This window comes from Crinia signifera, chromosome 4 (genome assembly GCF_055691185.1).
Source record: "Crinia signifera chromosome 4, ASM5569118v1, whole genome shotgun sequence".
Lineage (NCBI taxonomy): Eukaryota > Metazoa > Chordata > Amphibia > Anura > Myobatrachidae > Crinia > Crinia signifera.
The window spans coordinates 337939328-337954532 of NC_139220.1; the positions used below are offsets into that span (position 1 = coordinate 337939328).

Genomic DNA, 15205 nt, shown 5'->3' on the forward strand with positions numbered 1-15205 from the left:
TCAATACCATTTTCAATGTCACCAGCATATTAAAGAACACTGGTCCCAGTACAGATCCCTGGGGTAATCCACTGGTATCATTCCCCTCCTGTGAATATTTACTACAAGTTTCTTATGTATTCATATTTTTTTTATAATTTAATCCCACAATTTTGAGTTTGTGTAGCAGTCTGTGATGTGCAGCAGTGTCAAATGCCTTACTTAAGTCTAGATATCCTATGTCTGTGGCCACCTCTTGATCTATTATTTTAGTGAATGAGCTTAAAAAAATAATTAAAATTAGTTTGGCATGATCTCCCACCAGTGAATCAAGATATTCCACAACTGTTTCTTTTAGTGGTGTTACTACTACTACTATTACTGCTACTCCTACTACTACTACTGATGTAAGGCTTATTGGTCTGTAGTTAATTGCTTCTTCCTTGCTTCCACTTTTGTGTAGTGGTATCACTTTTTTAATACTCTGCAATCGCACTTGTATCTAGTGTCTGGTTGAATAATTATGGTAATGATGCTACCAGTATATCTTTTAGCTGTTTTAGTATCCTTATCCCATCTGGCCCCATTGATTTATCCACTTTTAGTTTTGAGAGGTCTGTTAGTATCTTGTCCTCTGTAAATTAACTTTCATATATATCTTATTTTTATGTATGTCCTGGTATCTTAGCTGTCGTCCCTTCCCTTCTCCTTCTGCAATGAATACAGAAAGGCCATCTTTATTTCTCACTAGATGTTTCCTCTTTTGTAAACCACACCGGCTTCCTTTTCCTGGTGCTTTTCATAACTCATTTGATACAAAGGCCTGTTGCTTTTAGTATTGCATTTTTAGTCCTTTCAAGTGCCTACAATCTGCCAATGAATCATTGCCCCATTTTTGAAAGCCAGCCTTCCTAACATCCAATGGGTGCGGGATGACTTCCTAACAGTTGGGAACCAGACGGTCAATATACCGACATTGGGATCTCGACTAGCAGGGGCTAATTCCTCTTGTGGGGAGCTACGACCCCTATAAAGGGAGAATAGAACCTGCGGCAAGCGCAGCGCGCCACCCGGCCCACAAGGGGCTTCTCTGCACTCGCCTGTCTGGCGGAGTACTGGTGGCTGGGATTCTGATGTCGGTATACTGACCACCTGAATCCTGACCGTCGGACACTCATAGCTTTGTTGTTGTGTGCAGGGAGATGGACCCTGTCTTTATAGTAAACCATACTGCTGGAGGCTCACTGGGTCCTAGGTTCTCACCCACATATAAGCTTGATATCCTGTCACCATTTGGGAGTATGAAGGGGCCCCTTCAGACCTGTTCGCGCAGGTCCGAATTCAGGTCCGTCCCCATTGGTGGGGGAGGGGGGAACCTCCGCAGTGAGAAAAATTTTCATTCGCCATGGCGATCGCTACCTGATTGGCAGGACGCGTTCCGGGATGGACATCCAGCGTTTCATGGGCGTGCACACAAAAACGGTGAGCGCACCTATAGAAAAGCTGGGTGGATCCCTGCAAACGGGTGGATGATGTCACATAGCAAAGAGGCCTGAATCAGACCCCTGCATCTACCTCACCAATTGTTCCCTCATCAGGTAGATTACAGTCTCCCATGATTACGGCCTATCCCTTTCAGGTCCAACATGTAGTCGGGCTCAGCAGCCCTAGCGTTAGAAGCAGAGCCAATGGTGAGCCACTTTACAATAACACCGTCCCAAATTCACTGTAGACCATTTTTAAATAATAATAATTGTCCTTATTCCGAATGTTTATGGTTACCCAAACGGCCTTAGTGTTTTCTTTAATACTCTGAATTGAATTTACATTTATATCTTTCTCCCATTCACTGCTCCAACGCCTCCTATTGCAAATAGCCCTAAAATCATTCCTCCCAACTTTCCAGGTGTGTAAATCGGGACCCCTGGTGCCATGTAGCGTCCTGCTCCCGGCATGGGGACATGGCCTATTAAAAGGGGAGTAGCTTTGTGGGTATGAAGCTCCCATGACCCCACACCCTCGTTTCACTGCCCTGGAAGTAGGGTTGGCCATCGTTGTCATTGCCATCAATGGCAATTCTGCAACTAGCCATCGATAGTGCTTAACTATGCAATGGATGACCATCGATATTTTTGCATATCGATGGTCATCCATTCTGTTTGATTGATTGGCCTGAGGGTCAATCAAAACATGGGGGCGGGGCATCATGGGTGTCGGGGGCGGAGCCATGTTCCGTGTCCCGGTACAGTGAAAAAAATAAAACAGCAAATCGTCGTTTAGCTATTCCATCGATGAGGGAAACCATCTGGTTCTCCCCCATTGATGGCAAAAGTATTCGACATCGGCCATGACCCATCAATGATTGCGAATCATCAATGGTCGATGGCCATCCCTACTTGACATGAGAATTGATTAGAGCTAGAGGTTGTCATTTGTATCAGGCAGAAGAGAGATAACTTCTCACAGCTTCCTGATACAGATGATACTGTGAAGAAGTGAACGATACACATCTGTAGTAGCATTAGGAGGGAATGGTTATACTACCCTCTATGTGTGCAATACAATAATGTAGAACAAATCACAACCTCCAAATCTGTTCTTTACCGAATCCATGCAAACACCAGCCCAAAGTAACTCCGAGTGATGGTTCTAGAAAGTAAGGGAGAAGTACCAAGGAACACTGACATACCAAGGACGCCCAGTCTGTAGTTCATTGTCACCACAATGACATTGCCGTACGCTGCCAGGACACTACCATCAAACATATTCCCAGTGCCGTCCATGTAAGATCCACCATGGATGAACAGCATGACGGGCTTCTTCCCACTGTCCCGGATATCTGCAAGGGGCACAGAAAGAGACGTCAGCTTTACACATATAATGGGAAGTCATCAGTCCCTGCTGCTGTCTGCAATGGTCAATCCTTCTCTGTCTGTCTCATAGAGGATTCGGTATGAAATCCCGACAGGGTCATAATACCGACAAGGTCAAAATACCGACATATAGAATGTACAGGTGAAACAGTCAACATGACTTTCCGTTGACAGGTCGCGAAGTCGACATGGGTTTTTTCACAGGTTTTTCACCCAAATGTCGACACAGTTGGAGGTGAACCGCAGCCCCTCGCTTCGGGCACACTATTTTATTCTCCCACCACGCCCTAGTGGATGGTAGGGCATGAAATACCGCCTGTCGGCACATGTCGGTTTAAAAAACTGTGAAAAACCCCATGTCGACCTTGCGACCTGTCGACGGAAAGTCAAGTTGACTGTTTCACCTGTACTTTCTATATGTCGGTATTTTGACCCTGTCGGGATTTTAAATGTCGGGATTTTGTCCTTGTCGGTATTATGACCCATTTGGGATTTTGACCGTCGGATTTTGACTGCATCCCCTCATAGAATATAATGATCATTATTTATTATACCATATAATATTTACCATCCCAGCAACGCTCTATAGTAACATATTACCCCCCCCCCGACAGAGCTCTATGCTGATATATTATCCCCCCTGACAGAGCTCCATAGTGATATATTACTCCCCCCTGACAGAGCTCTATAGTAACATATTACCCCCCTCCTGACAGAGCTCTATAGTGATATATTATCCCCTCCTGACAGAGCTCTATAGTAATATATTATCCCCCCCCTGACATAGCTCTATAGTGATATATTATCCCCCCCTGACAGAGCTCTATAGTAATATATTACCCCCCCCCCCCGACAGAGATCTATAGTAATATATTATTCCCCCCTCCTGACAGACCTCTAGAGTAATATATTATCCCCCCCTCACAGAGCTCTATAGTAATATATTACCCCCCCCCCCCCGACAGAGATCTATAGTAATATATTATCCCCCTGACAGAGCTCTATAGTCATATATTATCCCCTCCGGACAGAGCTCTATAGTATTATCCCCCTCCTGACAGAGCTCAATAGTAATATATTACCCCCCTCCTGACAGAGCTCTATAGTAATATATTATCCCATCCTGACAGAACTCTATATTAATATATTATCCTCCTGACAGAGCTCTATAGTAATATATTATCCCCTCCTGACAGCGCTCTATAGTAATATATTATTCCCCCCTCCTGACAGAGCTCTATAGTAATATATGATCCCCTCCTGACAGAGCTCTATAGCAATATATTATCCCCCCTAATGATAGAGCTCTACAGTACCCCCTCCTGACAGAGCTCTATAGTAATATATTTTCCCATCTTGACAGCTCTTTATAGTAATATATTATCCCCTCCTGACAGCGCTCTATAGTAATATAATATCCCCCTCCTGACAAAGCTCTATAGTAATATATTATCCCCCTCCTGACAGAGCTCTATAGTAATATATTATTCCCTCCTGAGAGAGCTCTATAGTAATATATTTTCCCCTTCTGACAGAGCTCTATAGTAATATATTATCCCCTCCTGATAGAGCTCTATAGTAATATATTATCCCCTCCTGACAGAGCTCTATAGTAATATATGATCCCCTCCTGACAGAGCTCAATAGTAATATATTATCCCCTCCTGACAGAGCTCTATAGTGATTTATTATCCCCCTATTGGTAGAGCTATATAGTAATATAATATCCCCCTCCTGATAGAGCTCTTTAGTAATATATTGTCCACTCCTGACAGAGCTCTATAGCAATATATTATCCCCTCCTGACAGAGCTCTATAGTAATACATTATCCCCTCCTGACAGAGCTCTATAGTAATACGTTATCCCCTCCTGACAGAGCTCTATAGTAATATATTATCCCCCTCCTGACAGAGCTCTATAGTAATATATTATCCCCTCCTAACAGAGCTCTATAGTAATACGTTATCCCCTCCTGACAGAGCTCTATAGTAATAAATGATCCACTCCTGACAGAGCTCTATAGTAATATATTATCCCCTCCTGATAGAGCTCTATAGTTATATATTATCCCCCTTTTAGTTTAGCTATATAGTAATATAATATCCCCCTCCTGATAGAGCTCTATAGGAATATATTATCCCCTCCTGACAGAGCTCTATAGTAATATATTATCCCCCCTGACAGCGCTCTATAGTAATATATTATCCCTTCCTGGTACAGCTCTGTAGTAATATATTATCCCCTCCTGACAGAGCTCTATAGTAATATATTATCCCCTCCTGACAGAGCTCTATAGTAATACGTTATCCCCTCCTGACAGAGCTCTATAGTAATATTTTATCCCCCCTCCTGACAGAGCTCTATAGTAATATATTATCCCCCTCCTGACAGAGCTCTATAGTAATATATTATCCCCTCCTGACAGAGCTCTATAGTAATATATTATCTCCTCCTGACATCGCTCTATAGTAATATATTATCCCCCTCCTGACAGAGCTCTATAGTAATATATTATCCCCTCCTGACAGAGCTCTATAGTAATACATTATCCCATCCTGACAGAGCTCTGTAGTTATATATTATACCCTCCTGACAGAGCTCTGTAGTTATATATTATACCCTCCTGACAGAGCTCTATAGTAATATATTATCCCCTCCTGAGTGAGCTCTATAGTAATACATTATCCACTCCTGACAGAGCTCTATAGTAATATATTATCCACTCCTGACAGAGCTCTATAGTAATATATTATCCCCCCTCCTGACAGAGCTCTATAGTAATATATTATCTCCTCCTGACAGAGCTCTATAGTAATATATTATCTCCTCCTGACAGAGCTCTATAGTAATATAATATCCCCTCCTGACAGAGCTCTATAGTAATACATTATCCCCTCCTGACAGAGCTCTATAGTAATATATTATCCCCCCTCCTGACAGAGCTCTATAGTAATATATTATCTCCTCCTGACAGAGCTCTATAGTAATATATTATCTCCTCCTGACAGAGCTCTAGAGTAATATATTATCCCCCCTCCTAAAAGAGCTCTATAGTAATACATTATCCCCTCCTGACAGAGCTCTGTAGTTATATATTATGCCCCTCCTGACAGAGCTCTATAGTAATACATTATCCCATCCTGACAGAGCTCTATAGTAATATATTATCCCCCTCCTGACAGAGCTCTATAGTAATACATTATCCCATCCTGACAGAGCTTTATAGTAATATATTATCCCCTCTTGAAAGAGCACTATAGTAATACATTATCCCCCCTGACAGAGCACTATAGTAATATGTTATCCCCTCCTGAAAGAGCACTATAGTAATACATTATCCCCCCTGACAGAGCTCTATAGTAATATATTATCCCCCCTCCTGACAGAGCTCTATAGTAATACATTATCCCCCTCCTGACAGAGATCTATAGTAATATATTATCTCCTCCTGACAGAGCTCTATAGTAATATATTATCTCCTCCTGACAGAGCTCTATAGTAATATATTATCACCCCCTCCTGACAGAGCTCTATAGTAATACATTATCCCCTCCTGACAGAGCTCTGCAGTTATATATTATCCCCCTCCTGACAGAGCTCTATAGTAATATATTATCTCCTCCTGACAGAGCTCTATAGTAATATATTATCTCCTCCTGACAGAGCTCTATAGTAATATATTATCCCCTCCTGACAGAGCTCTATAGTAATACATTATCCCATCCTGACAGAGCTCTATAGTAATATATTATCCCCTCCTGAGAGAGCTCTATAGTAATACATTATCCCCCCTGACAGAGCTCTATAGTAATATATTATCCCCCCCCTCCTGACAGAGCTCTATAGTAATACATTATCCCCTCCTGACAGAGCTATGTAGTTATATATTATCCCCTTCTGACAGAGCTCTATAGTAATATATTATCCCCCTCCTGACAGAGCTCTATAGTAATATATTATCTCCTCCTGACAGAGCTCTATAGTAATATATTATCTCCTCCTGACAGAGCTCTATAGTAATATATTATCTCCTCCTGACAGAGCTCTATAGTAATATATTATCCCCTCCTGACAGAGCTCTATAGTAATATATTATCCCCCCCTCCTGACAGAGCTCTGTAGTAATACATTATCCCCTCCTGACAGAGCTCTGTAGTTATATATTATGCCCCTTTTGGTAGAACTATATAGTAATATAATATCCCCCTCCTGACAGAGCTCTATAGTAATATATTATCCCCCTCCTGACAGAGCTCTATAGTAATATATTATCTCCTCCTGACAGAGCTCTATAGTAATATATTATCCCCTCCTGACAGAGCTCTATAGTAATACATGATCCCATCCTCACAGAGTTATATAGTAATATATTATCTCCTCCTGACAGAGCTCTATAGTAATATATTATCCCCTCCTGACAGAGCTCTATAGTAATACATTATCCCATCCTGACAGAGCTCTATAGTAATATATTATCCCCTCCTGAGAGAGCTCTATAGTAATACATTATCCCCCCTGACAGAGCTCTATAGTAATATATTATCCCCTCCTGACAGAGCTCTATAGTAATACATTATCCCATCCTGACAGAGCTCTATAGTAATATATTATCCCCTCCTGACAGAGCTCTATAGTAATACATTATCCCCTCCTGACAGAGCTCTGTAGTTATATATTATCCCCTCCTGACAGAGCTCTATAGTAATATATTATCTCCCTCCTGACAGAGCTCTATAGTAATACATTATCCCCTCCTGACAGAGCTCTGTAGTTATATATTATCCCCTCCTGACAGAGCTCTATAGTAATATATTATCTCCCTCCTGACAGAGCTCTATAGTAATATATTATCTCCTTCTGACAGAGCTCTATAGTAATATATTATCCCCTCCTGACAGAGCTATATAGTAATATATTATCCCCCCCTCCTGACAGAGCTCTATAGTAATACATTATCCCCTCCTGACAGAGCTCTGTAGTTATATATTATGCCCCTTTTGGTAGAACTATATAGTAATATAATATCCCCCTCCTGACAGAGCTCTATAGTAATATATTATCCCCCTCCTGACAGAGCTCTATAGTAATATATTATCTCCTCCTGACAGAGCTCTATAGTAATATATTATCCCCTCCTAACAGAGCTCTATAGTAATACATTATCCCCTCCTGACAGAGCTCTATAGTAATATATTATCTCATCCTGACAGAGCTCTATAGTAATATATTATCCCCTCCTGACAGAGCTCTATAGTAATACATTATCCCATCCTCACAGAGCTATATAGTAATATATTATCCCCTCCTGAGAGAGCTCTATAGTAATATATTATCCCCTCCTGACAGAGCTCTATAGTAATACATTATCCCCCCTGACAGAGCTCTATAGTTATATATTATCCCCTCCTGACAGAGCTCTATAGTAATATATTATACCCTTCTGACAGAGCTCTATAGTAATATATTATCTCCTCCTGACAGAGCTCTATAGTAATATATTATCCCCCCCGACAGAGCTCTATAGTAATACATTATCCCCTCCTGACAGAGCTCTATAGTAATACATTATCCCATCCTGACAGAGCTCTGTAGTTATATATTATCCGCTCCTGACAGAGCTCTATAGTGATATATTATCCCCTCCTGACAGAGCTCTATAGTGATATATTATCCCCTCCTGACAGAGCTCTATAGTAATACAATATACCATCCTGAGAGAGCTCTGTAGTTATATATTATCCCCTCCTGACAGAGCTCTATAGTGATATATTATCCCCTCCTGACCGAGCTCTATAGTAATATATTATCCCCTCCTGACAGAGCTCTATAGTAATATATTATCCCCCCTCCTGACAGAGCTCTATAGTAATATATTATCCCCCCTCCTGACAGAGCTCTATAGTAATACGTTATCCCCTCCTGACAGAGCTCTATAGTAATACATTATCCCCTCCTGACAGAGCTCTATAGTAATACATTATCCCCTCCTGACAGAGCTCTATAGCAATACATTATCCCCCTCCTGACAGAGCTCTATAGTAATACATTATCCCCTCCTGACAGAGCTCTATAGTGATATATTATCCCCCCCTCCTGACAGAGCTCTATAGTAATATATTATCCCCTCCTGACAGAGCTCTATAGTAATACATTATCCCATCCTCACAGAGCTATATAGTAATATATTATCCCCTCCTGAGAGAGCTCTATAGTAATATATTATCCCCTCCTGACAGAGCTCTATAGTAATACAGTATCCCCCCTGACAGAGCTCTATAGTAATATATTATCCCCCCATCCTGACAGAGCTCTATAGTAATACATTATCCCCTCCTGACAGAGCTCTGTAGTTATATATTATCCCCTCCTGACAGAGCTCTATAGTAATATATTATCCCCTTCTGACAGAGCTCTATAGTAATATATTATCTCCTCCTGACAGAGCTCTATAGTAATATATTATCCCCCCCGACAGAGCTCTATAGTAATACATTATCCCCTCCTGACAGAGCTCTATAGTAATACATTATCCCATCCTGACAGAGCTCTGTAGTTATATATTATCCGCTCCTGACAGAGCTCTATAGTGATATATTATCCCCTCCTGACAGAGCTCTATAGTGATATATTATCCCCTCCTGACAGAGCTCTATAGTAATACATTATCCCATCCTGACAGAGCTCTGTAGTTATATATTATCCCCTCCTGACAGAGCTCTATAGTGATATATTATCCCCTCCTGACCGAGCTCTATAGTAATATATTATCCCCTCCTGACAGAGCTCTATAGTAATATATTATCCCCCCTCCTGACAGAGCTCTATAGTAATATAGTATCCCCCCTCCTGACAGAGCTCTATACTAATACATTATCCCCTCCTGACAGAGCTCTATAGTAATACATTATCCCCTCCTGACAGAGCTCTATAGTAATACATTATCCCCTCCTGACAGAGCTCTATAGTAATACATCATCCCCTCCTGACAGAGCTCTATAGTAATACATTATCCCCTCCTGACAGAGCTCTGTAGTTATATATTATCCCCCCCTCCCGACAGAGCTCTATAGTAATATATTATCCCCCCCTCCTGACAGAGCTCTATAGTAATATATTATCCCCCTCCTGACAGAGCTCTATTGTGATATATTATCCCCTCCTGACAGAGCTCTATAGTAATATATTATCCCCTCCTGACAAAGCTCTATAGTAATACATTATCCCCTCCTGACAGAGCTCTGTAATTATATATTATCCCCTCCTGACAGAGCTCTATAGTAATACATTATCCCCTCCTGACAGAGCTCTATAGTAATACGTTATCCCCTCCTGACAGACCACTATAGTAATACATTATCCCCTCCTGACAGAGCTCTATAGTAATACATTATCCCCTCCTGACAGAGCTCTATAGTAATACATCATCCACTCCTGACAGAGCTCTATAGTAATACATTATCCCCTCCTGACAGAGCTCTGTAGTTATATATTATCCCCCCCTCCTGACAGAGCTCTATAGTAATATATTATCCCCCCCTCCCGACAGAGCTCTATAGTAATATATTATCCCCCCCTCCTGACAGAGCTCTATAGTAATATATTATCCCCCTCCTGACAGAGCTCTATAGTGATATATTATCCCCTCCTGACAGAGCTCTATAGTAATATATTATCCCCTCCTGACAGAGCTCTATAGTAATACATTATCCCCTCCTGACAGAGCTCTGTAATTATATATTATCCCCTCCTGACAGAGCTCTATAGTAATATATTATCCCCCTCCTGACAGAGCTCTATAGTAATACATTATCCCCTCCTGACAGAGCTCTGTAATTATATATTATCCCCTCCTGACAGAGCTCTATAGTAATACATTATCCCCTCCTGACAGAGCTCTATAGTAATATATTATCCCCTCCTGACAGAGCTCAATAGTAATATATTATCCCCTCCTGACAGAGCTCTATAGTAATATATTATCCCCTCCTGACAGAGCTCAATAGTAATATATTATCCCCTCCTGACAGAGCTCTATAGTGATATATTATCCCCTCCTGACAGAGCTCTATAGTGATATATTATCCCCTCCTGACAGAGCTCTATAGTAATATATTATCCCCTCCTGACAGAGCTCTATAGTAATACATTATCCCCTCCTGACAGAGCTCTATAGTAATATATTATCCCCTCCTGACAGAGCTCTATAGTAATACATTATCCCCTCCTGACAGAGCTCTATAGTAATATATTATCCCCTCCTGACAGAGCTCAATAGTAATATATTATCCCCTCCTGACAGAGCTCTATAGTAATACATTATCCCATCCTGACAGAGCTCTATAGTAATATATTATCCCCTCCTGAAAGAGCACTATAGTAATACATTATCCCCCCTGACAGAGCTCTATAGTAATATATTATCCCCTCCTGACAGAGCTCTATAGTAATACATGATCCCCTCCTGACAGAGCTCTATAGTAATACATTATCCCCTCCTGACAGAGCTCTATAGTAATATATTATCCCCTCCTGACAGAGCTCTATAGTAATATATTATCCCCTCCTGACAGAGCTCTATAGTAATATATTATCCCCTCCTGACAGAGCTCTATAGTAATATATTATCCCCTCCTGACAGAGCTCTATAGTAATACATTATCCCCTCCTGACAGAGCTCTGTAGTAATATATTATCCCCTCCTGACAGAGCTCTATAGTAATATATTATCCCCTCCTGACAGAGCTCAATAGTAATATATTATCCCCTCCTGACAGAGCTCTATAGTGATATATTATCCCCTCCTGACAGAGCTCTATAGTGATATATTATCCCCTCCTGACAGAGCTCTATAGTAATATATTATCCCCTCCTGACAGAGCTCTATAGTAATACATTATCCCCTCCTGACAGAGCTCTATAGTAATATATTATCCCCTCCTGACAGAGCTCTATAGTAATACATTATCCCCTCCTGACAGAGCTCTATAGTAATATATTATCCCCTCCTGACAGAGCTCAATAGTAATATATTATCCCCTCCTGACAGAGCTCTATAGTAATACATTATCCCATCCTGACAGAGCTCTATAGTAATATATTATCCCCTCCTGAAAGAGCACTATAGTAATACATTATCCCCCCTGACAGAGCTCTATAGTAATATATTATCCCCTCCTGACAGAGCTCTATAGTAATATATGATCCCCTCCTGACAGAGCTCTATAGTAATACATTATCCCCTCCTGACAGAGCTCTATAGTAATATATTATCCCCTCCTGACAGAGCTCTATAGTAATATATTATCCCCTCCTGACAGAGCTCTATAGTAATATATTATCCCCTCCTGACAGAGCTCTATAGTAATATATTATCCCCTCCTGACAGAGCTCTATAGTAATATATTATCCCCTCCTGACAGAGCTCTATAGTAATACATTATCCCATCCTGACAGAGCTCTATAGTAATATATTATCCCCCTCCTGAAAGAGCACTATAGTAATACATTATCCCCCCTGACAGAGCTCTATAGTAATATATTATCCCCTCCTGACAGAGCTCTATAGTAATATATGATCCCCTCCTGACAGAGCTCTATAGTAATACATTATCCCCTCCTGACAGAGCTCTATAGTAATATATTATCCCCTCCTGACAGAGCTCTATAGTAATATATTATCCCCTCCTGACAGAGCTCTATAGTAATATATTATCCCCTCCTGACAGAGCTCTATAGTAATATATTATCCCCTCCTGACAGAGCTCTATAGTAATACATTATCCCCTCCTGACAGAGCTCTATAGTAATATATTATGTCCCTTTTGGTAGAGCTCTATAGTAATATATTAAAGCTGCTGCAATGATATTTCCACGCACTCTCTTGTGTCTCTGGCCAGGAGACGGCACCGTTGATCCCTGTTCTGGACGCAGTGTTGTTGCTGATCTTCTGCCTGGTGCTAATGTTCCGGGCACACTGCTTATGTGTCTCTGGGGTCCAGTACATGAATTATTAGGGGCCAACAGATCAGATTTGGGAACCTGTAACCCTTATGTAGGTTACACACCGGAACGATCATGATCGTGAGCAGATCATGAGATGACCATACGATGGTCTCGCGATCTGCTGGAGCACGCGATCTGTTCACGATCTGCACCCGATTCCGATCTGTACTCAGTTGAAGGGGTCATTAAACCCTGACTGCAGCAGGTAGGATCTGCAAAAGGACCAAATGACCAGCGGGGTCGCGCATTGGACCGGAATCAGATCTAAAACATGCCAAAACAAGCCCAATTTACATATAATCGGTCGAGATTGTATCAAAATTGGGGGAATTGAGGCCAAATCGTGCTGGTGTGTACCCAGCCTTAGGCTATAGGACTATTGGTGCCAGGATCTGGGATGACCCTATGTTGAAGCTTGGTAAATCTGGCTGCAGAGAAGCCCCCATATGAACCTATGGTCATTCCCATTACAGACGGGACAGACGAGGGACTGCGAGACATATCGGAGATATCTGATGTCACTCTTCCCTGTTACCTCTGGGGGATACATTACATCTGGTAATCTTCATACATGGCATGTAGGTGCAGGCCTGTAGGTGGCGCTCTCTGTCCTCCTATGGGTTATTGTAGCCAGCTATGACTATCTGGTATCACCAGCATTCTGCCAAGTGATGGGGAGCTCTGACATCTGCTCCCCATGTATGTACTGGATTCCTCCTGTGCCCGTCAGACTGCACCACCTTTACCCCACCCATAAATCTGCAGAGTATTGCTCCATCCTTCCAGTGATTTACTTGTGCACTTTATATCAGTGATATGCAGAAAATAGTCCCCCATCAGCAGGAGACCCCTCCCGGAGAGACACTTAACCCCTCCCCTGCTGCAGATCTGAAATACTCTGCTCATTTTTCCATGGTAACCAAGGTCTAATTAATCATGCTGTAATTTGAGAAGATTAATTAGTCAGAAGCCTTAATGAGGAGGAGGGTGTGTGTGTGTGTGTGTGGGGGGGGGGGGGGGGGCAGCAGCTGTCACTCTTGTGAAGACTCATTTCTCATTATGATCATCATCTTAATGTTATTCCTCCACTTATGCTACCTCCATTTTCCCTCTCCTTACTGACGTGATTTGATCTCATTTCTGTCTTGTTAAACTCTAAATAAATCCCAACAAAAGGTTCAGATCAGCCCACCTTTATATATTACCTCCTAGTCTGTCATCCCAAGGCCAACCCAGCCTTATTTACTGACCACCAGGCCAGACCCGGGAGACCTAGCATAATCTACTGACCACTGGGACCACCAAGCTAACACACCCTTATCTACTGACGACCAGCCCAGCCCCGACCAACCCAGCCTTATCTACTAACCACTGGGACTACAAGGCCAACACACCCTTATCTACTGACCACCAGGCCAGCCCATTCCAACCCAGTGTTATATACTGATCACTGTGACCATCAGGCCAACACACCCTTATCTACTGGCCACCAGGACCACCAGGCCAAACTCAGCCTTATCTACTGACCACTGGGACCACCAGGCCAACACACCCTTATCTACTGACCACCAGGACCACCAGGCCAGCCCAGGCCAAACTCAACCTTATCTACTGACCACTGGGACCACCAGGCCAACACACCCTTATCTACTGACCACCAGGACCACCAGGTCAGCCCAGGCCAAACTCAGCCTTCTCTACTGACCACTGGGACCACCAGGCCAACACACCCTTATCTACTGACCACCAGGCCAGCCCAGGACAACCCAGCCTTATCTACTTACCACTGGGACTACAAGGCCAACACACCCTTATCTACTGACCACCAGGCCAGCCCAGGCCAACCCAGCCTTATCTACTGACCACTGGAACTACAAGGCCAACACACCCTTATCTACTGACCACCAGGTCAGCCCATTCCAACCCAGTGTCATCTACTGATCACTGTGACCACCAGGCCAACACACCCTTATCTACTGGCCACCAGGACCACCAGGCCAGCCCAGGCCAAACTCAGCCTTATCTACTGATCACTTGGACCACCAGGCCAACACACCTTTATCTACTGGCCACCAGGACCACCAGGCCAGCCCAGGCCACACTCAGCCTTATCTACTGACCACTGGGACCACCAGGCCAACATACCCTTATCTACTAACCACCAGGACCACCAGGTCAGCCCAGGCCAAACTCAGCCTTATCTACTGACCACTGGGACCACCAGGCCAACACACCCTTATCTACTGACCACCAGGACCACTAGGCCAGCCCGGGACAACCCAGCCTTCTCTACTGACCACTGGGACCACCAGGCCAACACATACTTATCTACTGACCACCAGGCCAGCCC

The 15205-nt window shown here is 42.7% G+C and overlaps 1 protein-coding gene across 3 annotated transcripts in view; it reads right to left on the reverse strand.

Moving 5' to 3' along the window:
• The window catches only part of NLGN2 (neuroligin 2), a 157159-nt gene that overhangs the window by 13811 nt on the left and 128143 nt on the right, over positions 1-15205 (reverse strand). For all 3 annotated transcript variants that reach the window (XM_083185862.1, XM_083185860.1, XM_083185861.1), the window contains one exon: positions 2669-2818. In XM_083185862.1, the coding sequence (XP_083041988.1) occupies positions 2669-2818 (150 nt within the window). The remainder of the gene's footprint in view (positions 1-2668; positions 2819-15205) is intronic.